We start from the raw sequence: 17,529 nt of genomic DNA, 5'->3' as shown, positions 1-17,529 counted from the left end.
CCGCGCACCGCAGTGAAGAGTAGCCCCCACTCGCCGCAACTAGAGAAGGCCCTCGCGCAGCAACGAAGACCCAACGCAGCCATAAAGAAGGAAGGAAGGAAGGGAGGAAGGAAGGAAAAAAAAGAAAAGAAAAGAAAGAATTAAGAAAAGGCCAGCTGTGGGTCTAAAGGAGTTGGTCTTTAAAAAAAAGAATTGAAAACAGGATCTGGAAGAGATATTTACACGCCTATGTTTATTGCAGCATTATTCACAATAGCCAAGAGGTGGAAGCAACCCAAATGCCAATTGACAGATGAATGAATAAAGAAAATATACTACATAATACAATGGAATATTATGCAGCCTAAAAAGAAGGAAATCCTGCCACATGCTACAACACGGATGAGCCTTGAGGATGTTATTCTAAGTGAAATCAGCCAATCACAAAAAAGACAAATGCTGCATAATTCCACTTACATGAGGTACCTAGAGCAGTGACAGTCACAGAAGCAAACAGTAGAATGGTGGTTGCCAGGGGCTGTGGAGGGGGCATGGGGAGTCGTTTAATGGATAGAGTTTCAGTCAGGCAAGGTGGAAATGTCGTAGAGCTCTAGGATTGCACAGCAAAGAGCATATAATTAGCAATACTGTACTGTACACTTAAAAAGTTGTTAAAAGGGTAAATCTGTGTTATGTGTTTTTTTTACCTGGCCCCCTCCAAAAAGAAATACCTTTTTAACGTCAACAATTGAAAAATCTCAGAAGTTTCTTAATGTAGAAGTGGGTAGGGCTCTATTTACCCAGACATCTTGCGAACATCCACTGTGGAGGCTCAGAGGATGGCTAGCTAATCACATCTGTGAATCTAGAAACAACTTGTCCTGCTTGCCAAACACGCGGTCAGGCTCTTGCCCAGCTCTCAGTTATTCCAGAAAAGAGTGCAAGGCTTGTCTCCTCTCTCCCACCACCTATCTACGCGGTTCTCTATATTTTTACTCTTTCTCCCATTTCTTTTGTATCAGTGCCTCTCTGGTATGGCTAATCTGGTAACATTAGTGGTGTCAAAAGGCATAAAGAACAGACAGTGAACACTGATGGTCTCGTGTGAAACTAAATCACCGAGATGTCAATCTCAATTCATAACAGATAATTAAAGACATCCTCACGTGACACTGAGGAAACTTTTAGGAGAGGACTCATTTCTAAAGAGTTATGCAGTGCTTTCTTTCGGTGATGAGCAAATTTCTTTCCAAATCAGCTAATCTGCATTCTTCTCTTGAAGGATGCAGCTTAGAAAAACAAGGCTTTGTTTTCGCCACCTCTATTCCCCTACACCTTTCTGCTGACCTTTCACCTCAGTTTTCTCATCTGTAAAATATGGGCAATATACTTGTCTTGATGACTGAGAAAGCTTTACCAATGTCTTCCAATAACTACAATGAGACTCCTAAGTTCATCTCACAAGCCTTGTAGCTTCCCAACAGGAGGGCTATTAGTCCCAAGGGGGCAAAAAAGGTTTGTTATCAAGGAGGGAGCATCTTAGATATTACAGTGGTTTGCAAAATTATATACCATAGTGCTTTATTTCTCTTGTTATGAAGATTCTGCATTTAATGTTTCTTCTTTCATGAAATGATCATGGAACTAAGGTTGAGAAACACTGCCCTTGCTGATGGGCATGTTATTCAGCCACAGATGAAGTGAACTAGATTCAAAAACCAAGAGGAAAAAATGATCTAGTCCTCACATTTTGATTTTTAAAAAATGGAAAATGGTTAATCTCCTATAATATACAAGCATGCACTTAGGGCTGTTCATTTCACATCAAGTACACTGGCTTCAACCTTGTTTTTAGTGTTTGTGTTAAATCTATCAGGAAGTCTTGGTTCATCCAAGTCACATTTCTGTGCATTCTAAAAATGAGTCTGTAAGCAAAGTTCCTTCTAGGGCAGAATAAGTCTTTTGCTTGAAACCTGCAGCTTTTCCAAGGTAATAGTTCTAGGAGGGCAGGAACAAGACCCTGTGCTTTTATTCCTTATGCTAGGTGCTTAACTCAGTGTCTGGTTGTTGGCTCAACATGTTTGATTATTTAAAATGTTGGAGTAATGAAAGAACTTTCGTTTTAACTAAAGCTGGGACCAGAGACAGGCAAGTGAGGTGCCTAGGGTGTAAAATTTAAGGATACACTTGCACAACCCATATGTTTCGGACCAAAGGCTCACCTTAGTCCTGACCCTGGTTGTAACACAAGTGGAATCCAATTTCCAAACCCTCCCCTTTTCAGAGTTGATTTACACAGGCGATTCTCTGGAAGTGATACAGTCACAGGAGTGCAGGAACCAGGAATTTAAAACAACTATTTCAACACCCCTCCATTCCAGTTTTATGAGGAAATTTCTTTTTACTTGCATGTGACTCACATTGACCCCAGAGCCCTAAATTTTCCACTTCTGTCTTCTAGATCACTACGGATCTGAGGCAGCGTTGCACGGACAACCACACTGGGACATCGGCCTCAGCTCCCATGGCTGCAGGCATCATTGCACTGGCCCTGGAAGCCAAGTAAGCCTTTATCTCCATATGTCTCCACTGGCGACAGCCCCTCAGCTCAAGGACAGTTTACCCCTTCGCTAGTATACAATCCCGAGCACAACAAGCCAGAATATAATCTTCCCAATTCCACCTTTAAAACTTCAAAGATTAGGCCTTAAGAAAAGCTTCCCCTCTATTAAGGGAAAAGGCAACTTTTTTGGGTTTTATCTTCTTAAAAAATCAAACTGTGTAATTACTTTATTGTGGAGTCATAGTACAAGCATGCCAGTTGGCTCTAACACTCTTGCCTTGTTGAAGTTTTTATTCTAGTCGGGGAATGTTCTGTGAGTCTCAGAAAGCTTAGGTCTGCCCACTTCTGGTTCCTTTCCCTGCAGGACAGCAATGCAGCTCAGATTCCATGACAATAGAACCGTCACAGACTCACTCTGGGGAACAAAACACATCAAGGTCATATGACAGGAGCCCAGGAAGAAAGACAACCCACTTAACTTAAATCCTTCTTAACACTGTCAAATTTGGTGTTTAAAAGATCCCTTTGAAAGACCCCCTCAGGTTATTTTAGGTTCTTAGGTTAGATTTATATGGTGGTAGGCCTCCTCTCTTCTTTCTCTAAGCACCAATAGATTAGTTTGTCTTAACTCTTTGACAACCTAATAGAGATCTACACTCCCTTAACCCTCAATTTCAAAAGCCAAAATGGCCTGAAAACTGAAAGTTGTTTTTTGCACGTTTGACACCAAAACTCCTCATCTGGTGGCAAAGCTTGCCCAGAACGGATTTGAAGCTATTTTCAGTCTTTATGTATTGTGAAAATTCATACATTTCACTGTAGAAGCATTAATATATTTGATTATGAGGTGCTAGCTTGGACCCCACTGGAAGTTTTGTGTACCATATGCTATGGACACCACATCTGAAAAAATTTTGAATTCCGAACACATCTGGTCCAAGGATTTTGTAAAAGGGATTGTGGGCCTGAACTCTGAGGCCATCCCTACAAGAGTATCATAACAAAAAGGAATTGAAGTAATGACATAAGTGTTTTTCCAAAAATAGCCTTGCATCCCTGCCCTAGGGAGGAATGGAAAGATTCTTTCATATAAACCTGATGTAGAGCAGTAGCAGGTGACAGGGAAAGAATACAAGAATCATGATGAGACTCGGGTATTAATAAGAACAGTACTGTTTCATTCCCAGTACATATTGGCTTCCCAACATTTACAGCTGACTCTCTATAAGGCAAACAGCCTCTGTCAAGGCAGTTGGGCCTCAATGTAATATGGATTCAGTAAATTGCTAAGTCATGTGTAATTCCTTGGACTGAGACAGGCAAAAGAACACAGGTTCTGGATATGGTGCTATCTTAGTCCGTTCAAGCTGCTATAACAAAATACCATAAACTGAGTAGCTTATAAACAACAAACACTTATTTCTCGCAGTTCTCGAAGCTGGAAAGTCCAAGATCAAGGTGCCAGCAGACTTAGTGTCTGGCAAGGACCCACTTCCTAGTTGGCCTTACATGGTAGAAGAAAGGGGCAAGGGAGATCTCTGGATAAATGTCTCTTATAAGGGCACTGATCCCATTAAAGAGGGATCCAGCCTTGTGACCTAATCACCTCCCAAAGGCCCTACCTCCTAATACTCTCACATTGGGTGTTAAGTTTCAACATACGAATTTTGAGGGCACACAAATATTCAGACCATAGCAGGTACCATATCTTTTGGTGGCCTCCTGCCCCTAAGCATTGACATTGAGAGATATTCAAGCTCCCGTCAATGTTTGGATTTCTTTTGTTTTGGCAGGGTTAAATATTAAATCATTTCAACATATTTTATCTTTTAAAGTGTTCAAAGTTTAGCAAGGAGCTGGCACTTATCCTATTCTCACTTTATAACTTTTCACTGGACTGTTCTGACAGCAGATTAAGTGTCTGTGTTTTTAATTTTGTGACTGTAAATTGGATTTTGAAAAATATATCATCTTCATTCTGAAATTCTGGGTTGTTTCTCTGGAATAGTCTCCTGTCCACAAAACACTGAAAAACAAAATCAGGAATTCTTCCTGTACCTCCCCATTTCCCAAAAAAAGGATATAATCTCAAATTTGGCAACCAAGTACCCTAACTGTGGCTATACAGCACATGCTACTCAGTTCCTTGAAATACTACTATAACACTAATATTTTCAACAATAATTCTTTTAACCACTATTTAAGCTCAAATGAAAAATCCTTAATTTTATGCCTCAAACAACACACTCAGTTGGATAAGGTTGCTTTGGGGCTGGGGAACACACTGGAAAGCTGCCTGTTTTCTTTCCCTTTGCATTTTGAGCATTTTTTTAAGATTGATTTTTGCCAAAACTGCAATGGGTGGAAGGAAGGTCCTAGGATACAGCTTATGTAGAAAATCCACTGTATTTTAAGATTTTAAACAGTCTAGTCCGATCATGTGGCCAAAGTAGATAGTAAACAACCAGATCAGATGAGAAAGAATAAACCTTTCCTTGCATCTCTATCGGTTTGTTCTACAGGCCAATCTTTGCCTGTAAGTGAAGCTGAAAGTTAGGGGAAAGAGGTCTGAGAACCTAAAGAGTGGGTCAGGCATGGATGTTAAACTAGCATCAATAAGCAGTGGGCCTCCCACAGGAGAAAAAAGTATCTAAATAGCAAAGAGCTCAAGTAACAGTGTACCAAGGTTGCAGTTGTTCTAAACAAAGCTAAGTTTAACCCTTGGTAAGTGTACCTCACCCAGTCACCCAGCCTCCACCACTAGTACTTCTTAACAACACTTAAACCTTGGTATTTTGAGATTCAACCTTTGCTATCACAAGTTGAAGAGCCTGATAGTAGTTCCCCGTTATCCACGTTCCAAGACCCCCAGTGGATGCCTTTAACCACAGATAGTACCAAGACCTATATGTACTATGTTTTTTCCTATAAGTACATACCTATAACAAAGTTTAATTTATAAATTAGGCACAGTAAGAAATGAAGAACAATAACTAAAAATAGAACAATTATAACAATATACTGTATTAAAAGTTATGTGAATGTGGTCTCTCTCAAAACATCTTATAGAACCATACTCACTCTTCTTGTGATGATGTGAGATGATAAGATGCCTCCGTGTTGAGATGAAGTGAGGTGAATGACGTAGGCATTGTGACGTAGTGTTAGGCTACTACTGACCTTCTGATGATACATCAGAAGGAGGGTCATCTTTGGGTAATCTGGATCATCACGCTATGGTTGGCGATCCCAGGTGGGACAGGGCTGGACGGTATGAGATTTCATCGCACTACTCAGAATGCTGTACAATTTAAACTTATGAATTGTTTGTTTCTGGAATTTTCCATGTAATATTTTTGGACCACGGTTGACCATGCATAAATGAAACCGCAGAAAGAGAAGACAAGGATTGGGGCGGGGAGGTGGACCACTGTACTCCCTTGTAAGGAGGGAAGAGAGAAAGCCAGAGCTGGGCAAAATCCTGGCCCAGGACTCTGTCCAGCACTTCAGATATTCATCCCCTACTCAGGTCAGATGAGTCACGGGATGAGGCTGAGTGTTCAGGTGAAAAGCTGCAGGCAGGGACTGCCAATCCCTATCCAGCTGCATATCCCAGCTCTTTCTGCCCGACAAGGAGAAATGCATTGTTTCTCCTAATGTCACTAGGTTACAGTAGTATATGCTCAGGGAAAACTGCCACCTCCCAGCTTCCTCACAGCCTGCTTCCTTTATGTCCCCATGTGCTTGCTTGCATCAGTAGGACTGTGGGTCCTACTCTGGCTGCTACTCCAGCTGTTGACCCCTCTGCATTCTGAGTCTTCTTGCTCCCCTAAGGTTGGAGCTTTCCAAAAAATCTTCTTAGGAAACTAAGGGGAGAGAAAACAAAAACAAAACATAGAAACAGAGAAGCTTCAAGTGTTCAGATCTCTTATCTGAATGCAACAAAAGTTTGGTGATTAACTCTGCTGTGATAACTAATAGGCCATCCTCATCCTATGGGGTATGTAAGAGCATGTGTTGCAAGAAACTCCACTGTAACACACCCCCAGATCCTTGGGTAAAAGTATACCACTCCCAAGACCGGAAGGATTCTCAGTTCTAAAAACCTACCTCCTTTCCTTTTTTTCCTGAGTCTGAGCCTCTTTAAGCTCTATAGCCACCTTTGACAGTCTGATCATAACTTTGCCTTTCCAATTACTAAACAATTTCCTCCTGCTCCTAAAAATGTTACCTGGGTGCAAGAAGCTCTAAATATTTTCCCTTCTAAAAATCAGGAGCAATTTCAGAATAAGAGAAAACACTGGCATCTTAAAAGAGACGCAAGAAAACTGTTTCTGTTTTGGGGTACCCTCATCACATATGTGTTGGTTCAGAGGTTTATAATATTTCTGTTGTTTGGCTTTTGTGGATTTGGGGGGAATTTTCTGGTTTTTCAGTTGAGTGAATAGGGAATATGTAATCAGTGATTACAAGTAAACTAATTATCATTTGGGCCATTGCTACTTAAAATGATATCTTTTTATATAGTGTAACTGAAAAAGTTTAAGTAAAATAAGTGTCCTGGGAGCAGGTTTCTTTATTCTTTTTTTATTGAAGTATAGTTGATTTACAATGTTGTGTTAATTTCTGCTGTACAACAAAGTGATTCAGTTATACATATATACACATTCTTTTTTTAATATTTTCCATTATGGTTTATCATAGGATACTGAATATAGTTCTCTGCTATACAGTAAGACCTTGTTGTTTATCCATTCCATATATAACACCTTACATCTGCTAACCTCAACCTCCCACTCCACCCCTCCCCTCCCCAACCCCCTCCCCCTTGGCAACCACTAGTCTGTTCTCAGTGTCCGTGAATCTGTTTCTGTTTCGTAGATAAGTTCATTTCTGCCATATTTTACATTCCACGCATAAGTGATACCATATACTATTTGTCTTTCTCGTCCTGACTTACTTCACTTAGTATGATAATCTCTAGTTGTATCCATGTTGCTGCAAATGACATTATTGTGTTCATTTTTATGGCTGAGTAGTATTCCACTGTATATATGTATATACCACACCTTCTTGATCCACTCATCTGTCGATGGACATTTAGGTTGTTTCCATGTCTTGGCTATTGTGAATAGTGCTGCTGTGGACATAGGGGTGCATGTATCTTTTTGAATTAGAGTTTTCTCTGCATATATGCCCAGGAGTGGGATTGCTGGATCATATCGTAATTCTATTTTCAGTTTTCTGAGGAACCTGGGAGCAGGTTTCTTAAATGAAGAAAGTAGTGAAACATAACTAATAGTGTTGAGTGAGCAACCTAGAAAAACATCAAGTCACATTTGTAAGGTGCTTTGTATCTCAATGCTGGTATATATTACCAGTACTCCAGACCTGTAGAAAGAAAAATATATGTTGCTAGCAAATGATGTTTCATATAAAATGGTTTATAAAATACAGTTGAAATAACTGACATTCATAAAAACCTAGTATTCAGAATCATAAACTCCGTTTTACTGAAAGTTTTCCTGCCTTGAGTCTGCAACTATTAGCTAAGGAAAGCTATTTTAATAGAGTGTTTTATATGTTAAATTATCAGCATTAGCTCAGGAAATTCAGAATTTAAGTTCACCAAAGAAACCTTTTTGCCTTGAATCGCAAGTGGTCTCTCACTGGAAATTTGAACAGTATGTACTCGGCAAACAAGAAATGTTGCACAGTGAATGGTAAATAAAAGGGACTGAGTTGGGTAGAAACATCTGAAATTATTTAGCACTGATACAAGGAATCTGCCACAAATTCCTGTTTTAAGTGACCCAATGCCTTTTCCTTAGATTTCATATCTCAGGGGCCACAGGGATACTATCCTTTGAGAACATTTAATATATCTAGATCTAAATTTAGAAAATAAATAAATTGGGGTGGCAGCTGTTATTCTGTTCTATTCTGTATATTCTATAATGCGTATTCCATTCTACACATATATCTATTCTATATATGCATATATGTATTCTATATATACTAGAAACAGACCTGGTACACATTAAACATTAGCTGCCCTTGGTGTTCTACACATATGCGTGCATACATACACACACATTCCTAGGTAGGCTCATCTACTTTCTTCTTATTATCTATCTGTTCTCTCTTATTTCAATTGTCATATTACCACTGGTTTATAGAATATATCATATAGGTATATGTAGAACAAGATTGTAGAATATATAGAGAGAGAATATAGTTCTAGATAGCTTAGACAACTTCTGTTCTTGTACTACAGATGTTTTTGTATGTATTATCTTCCAAACAAGGCTTAAACTCCTTGAGACTAAAGATTGTATCTTACAGTCTTTATTTATGTGTATGTAATCAATATCTATTGCATACTAAAAATAATTTTTTTAACATCTTTATTGGAGTATATTTGCTTTACAATATTGTGTTAATTGCTGCAGTATAACAAAGTGAATCAGCTATACGAATACATATATCCCCATATCCCCTCCCTCTTGCGTCTCCCTCCCACCCTCCCTATCTCACCCCTCTAGGTGATCACAAAGCACCGAGCTGATCTCCCTGTGCTATGAGGCTGCTTCCCACTAGCTATCCATTTTACATTTGGTAGTGTATATATGTCCATGCCACTCTCTCACTTCGTCTCAGCTTACCCTTCCCCCTCCCCCTCCCCATGTCCTCAAGTCCATTCTCTACATCTGCGTCTTTATTCCTGTCCTGCCCCAAGGTTCTTCAGAACCATTTTTTTTTTTTTTAGATTCCAGATATATATGTGTTAGCATATGGTATTTGTTTTTCTCTTTCTGACTTACTTCACTCTGTATCACAGACTCTAGGTCCATCCACCTTGCTACAAATAACTCAATTTTGCTTCTTTTTATGGCTGAGTAATATTCCATTGTATATATGTGCCACACCTTCTTTATCCATTCATCTGTCGATGGACACTTAGGTTGCTTCCATGTCCGGGCCATTGTAAATAGTGCTGCAATGAACACTGTGGTACATGACTCCTTTGAATTATGGTTTTCTCAGGGTATATGCCCAGTAGTGGGATTGCTGAGTCATATGGTTCTAATTTTAGTTTTTTAAGGACCCTCCATACTGTTTTCCATAGTGGCTGTATCAATTTGCATTCCCACCAACAGTGCAAGAGGGTTCCCTTTTCTCCACACCCTCTCCGCATTTATTGTTTGTAGATTTTTTGATGATGGCCATTCTGACTGGTGTGAGGTGATACCTCATTGTAGTTTTGATTTGTATTTCTCTAATGATTAGTGATGTTGAGCATCCTTTGATGTGTTTGTTGGCAATCTGTATATCTTCTTTGGAGAAATGTCTGTTTAGGTATTCTGCCCATTTTTGGATTGGGTTGTTTGTTTTTTTGATATTGAGCTGCATGAGCTGCTTGTATATTTTGGGATTAATCCTTTGTCAGGTGCTTCGTTTGCAAATATTTTCTCCCATTCTGAGGGTTGTCTTTTCGTCTTGTTTATGGTTTCCTTTGCTGTGCAAAAGCTTTTAAGTTTCATTAGGTCCCATTTGTTTATTTTGGTTTTTATTTCCATTTCTCTAGGAGGTGGGCCAGAAAGGATCTTGCTGTGATTTATGTCATAGAGTGTTCTGCCTATGTTTTCCTCTAAGAGTTTTATAGCATCTGGCCTTGCATTTAGGTCTTAAATCCATTTTGAGTTTATTTTTGTGTATGGTGTTAGGGACTGTTCTAATTTTATTCTTTTACATGTAGCTGTCCAGTTTTCCCAGCACCACTTATTGAAGAGGCTGTCTTTTCTCCACTATATATTCTTGTCTCCTTTATAAAAGATAAGGTGACCATATGTGTGTGGGTTTATCTCTGGGCTTTCTATCCTGTTCCATTGATCTATACTGCTCTTTTTGTGCCAGTACCATACTGTCTTGATTACTGTAGCTTTGTAGTATAGTCTGAAGGCAGGGAGCCTGATTCCTCCAGCTCCGTTTTTCTTTCTCAAGATTGCTTTTGCTATTTGGGGTCATTTGTGTTTCCATACAAATTGTGAATTTTTTTGTTCTACTTCAGTGAAAAATGCCATTGGTAGTTTGATAGGGATTGCACTGAACCTGTAGATTGCTTTGGGTAGTATAGTCATTTTCACAATGTTGATTCTTCCAATCCAAGAACATGGTATATCTCTCCATCTGTTTGCATCATCTTTAATTTCTTTCATCAGTGTCTTATAGTTTTCTGCATACAGGTCTTTTGTCTCCTTAGGTAGGTTTATTCCTAGGTATTTTATTCTTTTTGTTGCAATGGTAAATGGGAGTGCTTCTTTAATTTCTCTTTCAGATTTTTCATCATTAGTGTATAGGAATGCAAGAGATTTCTTTGTATCCTGCTACTTTACCAAATTCATTGATTAGCTCTAGTAGTTTTCTGGTAGCATCTTTAGGAGTCTCTATATATAGTATCATGTCATCTGCAAAGAGTGACAGCTTTACTTCTTCTTTAACGATTTGGATTCCTTTTATTTCTTTTTCTTCTCTGATTGCTGTGGCTAATACTTCCAACACTATGTTGAATAATAATGGTGAGAGTGGACAACCTTGTCTTGTTCCTGATGTTAGAGGAAATGGTTTCAGTTTTTCACCATTGAGAACGATGTTGGCTATGGGTTTGTCATATATGGCCTTTATTATGTTGAGGTAAGTTCCCTCTATGCCTACTTTCTGGAAGGTTTTTATTATAAATGGGTGTTGAATTTTGTCGAAAGCTTTTTCTGCATCTATTGAGATGATCATATGGTTTTTCTCCTTCAGTTTGTTAATATGGTTTTTCACATTGATTGATTTGCATATATTGAAGAATCCTTGCATTCCTGGGATAAACCCCACTTGATCATGGTGTATGATCCTTTGAATGTGCTGTTGGATTCTGTTTGCTAGTATTTTGTTGAGGATTTTTGCATCTATGTTCATCAGTGATATTGGCCTGTAGTTTTCTTTCTTTGTGACATCTTTGTCTGGTTTTGGTATCAGGGTGATGGTGGCCTCGTAGAATGAGTTTGGGAGTGTTCCTCCCTCTGCTATATTTTGGAAGAGTTTGAGAAGGATAGGTGTTAGCTCTTCTCTAAATGTTTGATAGAATTTGCCTGTGAAGCCATCTGGTCCTGGGCTTTTGTGTGTTGGAAGATTTTTAATCACAGTCTCAATTTCAGTGCTTGTGATTGGTATGTTTATATTTTCTATTTCTTCCTGGTTCAGTCTCGGAAGGTTGTGCTTTTCCAAGAATTTGTCCATTTCTTCCAGGTTGTCCATTTTATTGGCATAGAGTTGCTTGTAGTAGTCTCTTAGGATGCTTTGTATTTCTGCTGTGTCTGATGTAACTTCTCCTTTTTCATTTCTAATTTTATTGATTTGAGTCCTCTCCCTCTTTTTCTTGATGAGTCTGGCTAATGGTTTATCAATTTTGTTTATCTTCTGAAAGAACCAGCTTTTAGTTTTATTGATCTTTGCTATCGTTTCCTTCATTTCTTTTTCATTTATTTCTGATCTAATTTTTATGATTTCTTTCCTTCTGCTAACTTTGGGGGGTTTTTTTGTTCTTCTTTCTCTAATTGCTTTAGGTGTAAGGTTAGGTTGTTTATTTGAGATTTTTCTTGTTTCTGGAGGTAGGATTGTATTGCTATAAACTTCCCTCTTAGAACTGCTTTTGCTGCCTCCCATAGGTTTTGGGTTGTAGTATTTTCATTGTCATTTGTTTCTAGGTATTTTTTGATTTCCTCTTTGATTTCTTCAGTGATCTGTTGGTTATTTAGTAGCATATTGTTTAGCCTCCATGTGTTTGTATTTTTTACAGAGTTTTTCATGTAATTGATATCTAATCTCATAGCGTTGTGGTTGGAAAAGATACTTGATTCGATTTCAATTTTCTTAAATTTACCAAGGCTTGATTTGTGACCCAAGATATGATCTATCCTGGAGAATGTTCCATGAGCACTTGAGAAGAAAGTGTATTCTGTTGTTTTTGGATGGAATGTCCTATGAATATCAATTAAGTCCATCTTGTTTAATGTGTCATTTAATGCTTGTGTTTCCTTATTTATTTTCGTTTTGGATGATCTGTCCATTGGTGAAAGTGGGGTGTTAAAGTCCCCTACTATGATTGTGTTACTGTCGATTTCCCTTTTATGGCTGTTAGCATTTGCCTTATGTATTGAGGTGCTCCTATGTTGGGTGCATAAATATTTACAATTTTTATATCTTCTTCTTGGATTGATCCCTTGATCATTATGTAGTGTCCTTCTTTGTCTCTTGTAATAGTCTTTATTTTAAAGTCTATTTTGTCTGGTATGAGAATTGCTTCTCCAGCTTTCTTTTGATTTCCATTTGCATGGAATATCTTTTTCCATCCCCTCACTTTCGGTCTCTGTGTGTCCCTAGGTCTGAAGTGGATCTCTTGTAGACAGCATATATACGGGTCTTGTTTTTGTATCCATTCAGCCAGTCTACATCTTTTGGCTGGAGCATTTAATCCATTTACATTTAAGATAATTACCGATATGTATGTTCCTATTACCATTTTTTTTAATTGTTTTGGGTTTGGTATTGTAGGTCTTTTCCTTCTCTTGTGTTTCCTGCCTAGAGATAAAAATAATTTTTAAAGCATCATGCTAGGAGCTAAGTGAATTAGGCAGGACATAATTCAAGTATTTGTAAAATATGTCACTTGCCTTCAAAGGATCTTAATATATCATTAGGGGGCAAATGGACACTAACATTCATGCACAAATAATTTAAGAAAGTCCGTGAAATAGTTTTGGTGGAAAGGTGGTGGAACGTGCAGGATTTGGATGAAAATTGAAACAGTCAGACTTGATGATGATCCAAATTGCAACCTTGGTGCCATGGCACTTGTATAATCTCTATGACACCTTAAACACCATGTTTTGAACAAGTTCAATTCTAAACAAACATTAAATTAATCCATCTATTCCAACCTTCTTATTTTTTGTACAAGGGAAGTGAGGTTTACAGAATTGCTCAATTTCATATATTATTTTTACCTCTCAGTTCCTCTCATTGCTGTTGCATAGTGACTCCTCTCACGCACTGCCACAGCTCATCTCTTACCCAGTTTACTTATCATTCCTTAGAACTGGGCTTAACCTGGGTAAAATAAAGACATGATGGTATTCCCTCTTTTAGCTTCCAGAAGAAGTCCCTTTACCTTTGATCTTCAGTGGAAGGGTTAATGTGAGACGTGGAAAGATAAACGTGTGAAGAATTAAAGACGTGTTGGGCCACAGGAAGATTAACCTCATATGCTGTTGTTTTCAGAAAACTATCCCGAAAATTCTTTTCTTAGGAAATTAAACTTATCAAATTAAACTTATCTGCATTTCTGTAAGACCTAAAAAGTCCATCTATATGAATGTTATGCAGTTCCCCTTCATCAACCACTTTATATCTTTGTTTTACCTTTCGTTATAGTCTCTCTCTTACCTATGTATATTTCCAGTGCAAGAAAAAATGGGCCACTGCCCAAAATATTTGGGATGCAATTATTGTGAGAAGTTAATACCTAAGGCAGTTGAAAGGGAGTCTGGAGTTTTTAACAAACTGAGTTAAAGTAACTAATTGAGGGGCTTCAAAGTTCTAGAACTGACCATCTTGAAGGGAGGCCACATATGAAAGATATGATAGGCATAAACATATGATAGGCATCTGATATCTTGTAAACTGTTCTTATCTTCTTTGTTTTGTTTTAATTAAAAACACATTTCAGTATAAAATGTTCCATTAAAAATTCCCCCAAGGGCCACATTCAGCTGTATGAAATGTTGCAGTGGGCGGGGAGCACAAATGCATTTGGTGATTGAGGTAAAATAACAGAGGATATACCAACTCTTTCCTTTTAGGAGAGTTTTATTTATTTCAATTAGAACTTAGCACATGCACAGATAGTGAGAATACAGGCATAAATGCTCAGGTTCTGTATAATTACAGGTTAAAGAAGGAGTTATTACACATGCCCTTCCTTTCACATACTCTTAGAGTTTCTCCTGTATTGTAATGTTGTAGTTTTGGCTTAGAATTTAGCTGAGATTTCTGGCATGAATGGTTGGGCTATATACTGTAAGGAGGGTGAAGAAAATTAAAATGTAGTCAGGGAGGAGAGCTGAAAAAGGGGTTTGTGAGGTAGAAACAGCACACATTTCCATGCGAGGCTGAGCGGACAGAGAAGGGATGTACTGTCCTGGATTGTTCCCTATAGTGACATAATTGTAACCAGACTCACAGAGCAGTTACCACGGGCCTTCTGCCAGGACCGTGCATGAAAATAGCTTTGTTATGTCTACACACACACAGACAATACACTGTGTCCTCTAGCACTTTGCAAATTCAAATTATGTAGAAGCCAATTCTCACTGGACTCAACTTTGTACCCTAACTGATGGTCCATGGCTTAAAACAATGCAGCTTCCAAAGGTGTCCTTTATTACTAGAAAACCCCTGGTCAACAGGCTCATTCACCTTGTATTATCTGGAGATTTAGCCAGTGTTTTCCATCCCCTTCCTGAGTTGAGGAAACTAAGAAACTTGATGGATGGTTGAGTTGCCCAGAGACTGAACTGAGAACAGAGAATGAATCTATTAGGTGATTATTCACTGAATGTATTTTGCTCTTATTACTGTAGTAATAAAGATTATTTCTTAAGAAGAGTACTTCTCAGTCTTGTTGCAATCCCCAGAGTTTTTCCTTGTAGAGCTGGTCAGATATCATTTTCAAGTGTCATATGTCATATATTAGAAATGTCTCGTGTTCTAAATATTCAAATTGTGATTTAACCTAAGCAGTAATGCTGAAAGATTGGGGGTGGGAAAGTCTTTACAGTGTCCTCTGGGATTTGACTGATTTCATAGCAATTATATCATTATCTATGATATGCCATCCTCTCCACCACCTTGACAAGAATCCCATCTGAAAGGACACTGTGCCTAGAATTCTATAAAAATGACACCACTCTGAGAAAACACAAAGTAGGAAGCTTCTCCCAGTTTTAGGAAGCTTCTCCCAGTTTAAGTCCACCAAAAAAAGAGTAGGTGTAGAAGAAGGGAGTTTGGAAGGAAACTTCTAATCTCATTTTTCTCATCTCTGAAAGGTATGTAAAGAGACTAAGGTTGTTGGTAACATAGACCTTAGATGGAATCATTCATTCATTCAACAGACATGTATTAATGGTCCACTGGTTGTCAGTTCCTATGCTAGGTATTGTGAATTGATTGGTGGATTGACAGAGGTGGAACTTTCATCCTATTTGGTGAGGCAGTCTGTAAAAAAGCAAACAATAAGTACTAAGAAAAACAGAGTAGAATAATGGAGAGTAACGGAGGTATTTTTACATACAGTGGTTAAGGAGAGACCTCTGAGAGGAAGTGACATTTTAGCTGAGACCTGAAACATGAGAAGAAGCCGGCCTTGTAAAGAACTGGCCTGTGCATTCCAGGGAGAGGGAGGAGCCAGCTCAGAAGACCATGTGGTTGGAACAAGGTTACTGGCTTTGAGGAGTAGGAAGATCTGTATGGCTAACGTGAGGAGAAGGTTGGAAAAGTCCAGTATACATATGGTGTCATAGTAGGTAAGCATGATAAGAGATCTATGGAGTCTTTTAAGGAGGGAGATATGACTTGATGAAAATTTTTAAAGATCATTCCAGATTCTCCTTGGAGAAGTCCTGGGAGGAAGGCAGGTAAACCATTTTGGAAGTTAGTTCCGTAGATCAGGAGAGGTTGTGGTGGGTTGCCTGGCCAAGGTGATGGTGATGGGGATAGAGAGAAATGGATAGATCTGCTATACATTCTGCATGTACAGCAAACAGGGAGAGAATTAGATCATGGGCTTTGGGATAAAGGAAAAACTCAAGGCTGAGTTCTAGTTTCTCAGCTAAGCGCGTGGGTGGATTGCATACCATTTATTGAAATAGATACCCTTTTCTTCCCGTGGGATTCTGAGAATTAGAAGAAGCATAAACACCCAATGGGACAAGGTCCCTGGGTTTACAGGTCTTGTGACAAGACCTATAGCAAATTTCTCCTACAATTACTGACTGGGCTTTGGTGCATCAGCTCCCTAAAAGTTTATGAATTACTCCTTAGAAAAGGCTTTTCACTAAGACCATGATTGCTATAAATGTCTGAGACAATTTACATTTTTAAAAAGAGAAAGAAAATAAAGAGAATATATTTATTTATAAATTACTCATCAACTGCCACGTCCTTTAATTTAGATAGGGTGTTAATAGCAAATTAATTTTTATGCAGTTACCCCATAAAATTGCTTAGAAAATCTACTAGTGTATTAGTGAGTTTATAACAAGTATGTAAAATTTAGTATTTAAATTTAGTCTCTTGAGGATTTGTGGATTATATTCATTGCCAAGAAACTTTTGTTCTTGATAGTGTCTATGGTAACACCCCAAATACTATCAAATATAGTTTTTCTTGCTAGGAATAGGAGAAGCTGACTTTTTTTTCCCAGGGTTCATTGTAGTTTCACATCATAATCTGCCACTTAATCACTTTAATCAAAGCATATTTCAGTACATTCTACAAAATGACTTATTGTATGGCTTCCTGGAATGTCACTATCTTTGTATTTGAAGATTCTCAAATATATTCCTCAGCTGTATATTGAAACCCAATTCAAATCTATTTTTATACCAGGTGTTCTTGGGCTGAGTTTTGAATCAATCTTGCCTGTGCCCACATTTTCTTGACCTATAATTTTTTGCCTCTAGGAGATTTTTGTGTCATTTGTTCAGAAGAGCATAATTGTTCCCAGTGACACTAGTATCTAGTTTTTGTATTTAGCTGATTCCAGCATTCTTTCTATCTCTCGTTTTAAAGAATTTTAATCATAATACACTTTGCCATTATCAATATGAGAGAAAAATAAAAAGATAAATATACTTGACAGATTGAAAAGCATGTCATTT

The 17,529-nt window shown here is 38.2% G+C and overlaps 1 protein-coding gene across 3 annotated transcripts in view; it reads left to right on the top strand.

Moving 5' to 3' along the window:
* PCSK5 (proprotein convertase subtilisin/kexin type 5) overlaps positions 1-17,529 on the top strand; it is a 451,917-nt gene that overhangs the window by 194,320 nt on the left and 240,068 nt on the right. For all 3 annotated transcript variants that reach the window (XM_061200330.1, XM_061200331.1, XM_061200332.1), the window contains exon 9: positions 2,441-2,541. In XM_061200330.1, the coding sequence (XP_061056313.1) occupies positions 2,441-2,541 (101 nt within the window). The remainder of the gene's footprint in view (positions 1-2,440; positions 2,542-17,529) is intronic.

Source organism: Eubalaena glacialis, chromosome 9 (assembly GCF_028564815.1).
Source record: "Eubalaena glacialis isolate mEubGla1 chromosome 9, mEubGla1.1.hap2.+ XY, whole genome shotgun sequence".
NCBI lineage: Eukaryota > Metazoa > Chordata > Mammalia > Artiodactyla > Balaenidae > Eubalaena > Eubalaena glacialis.
The sequence above is the reverse complement of the archived record's forward strand: the minus strand, read 5'-3'. Positions and strand labels throughout refer to the sequence as shown.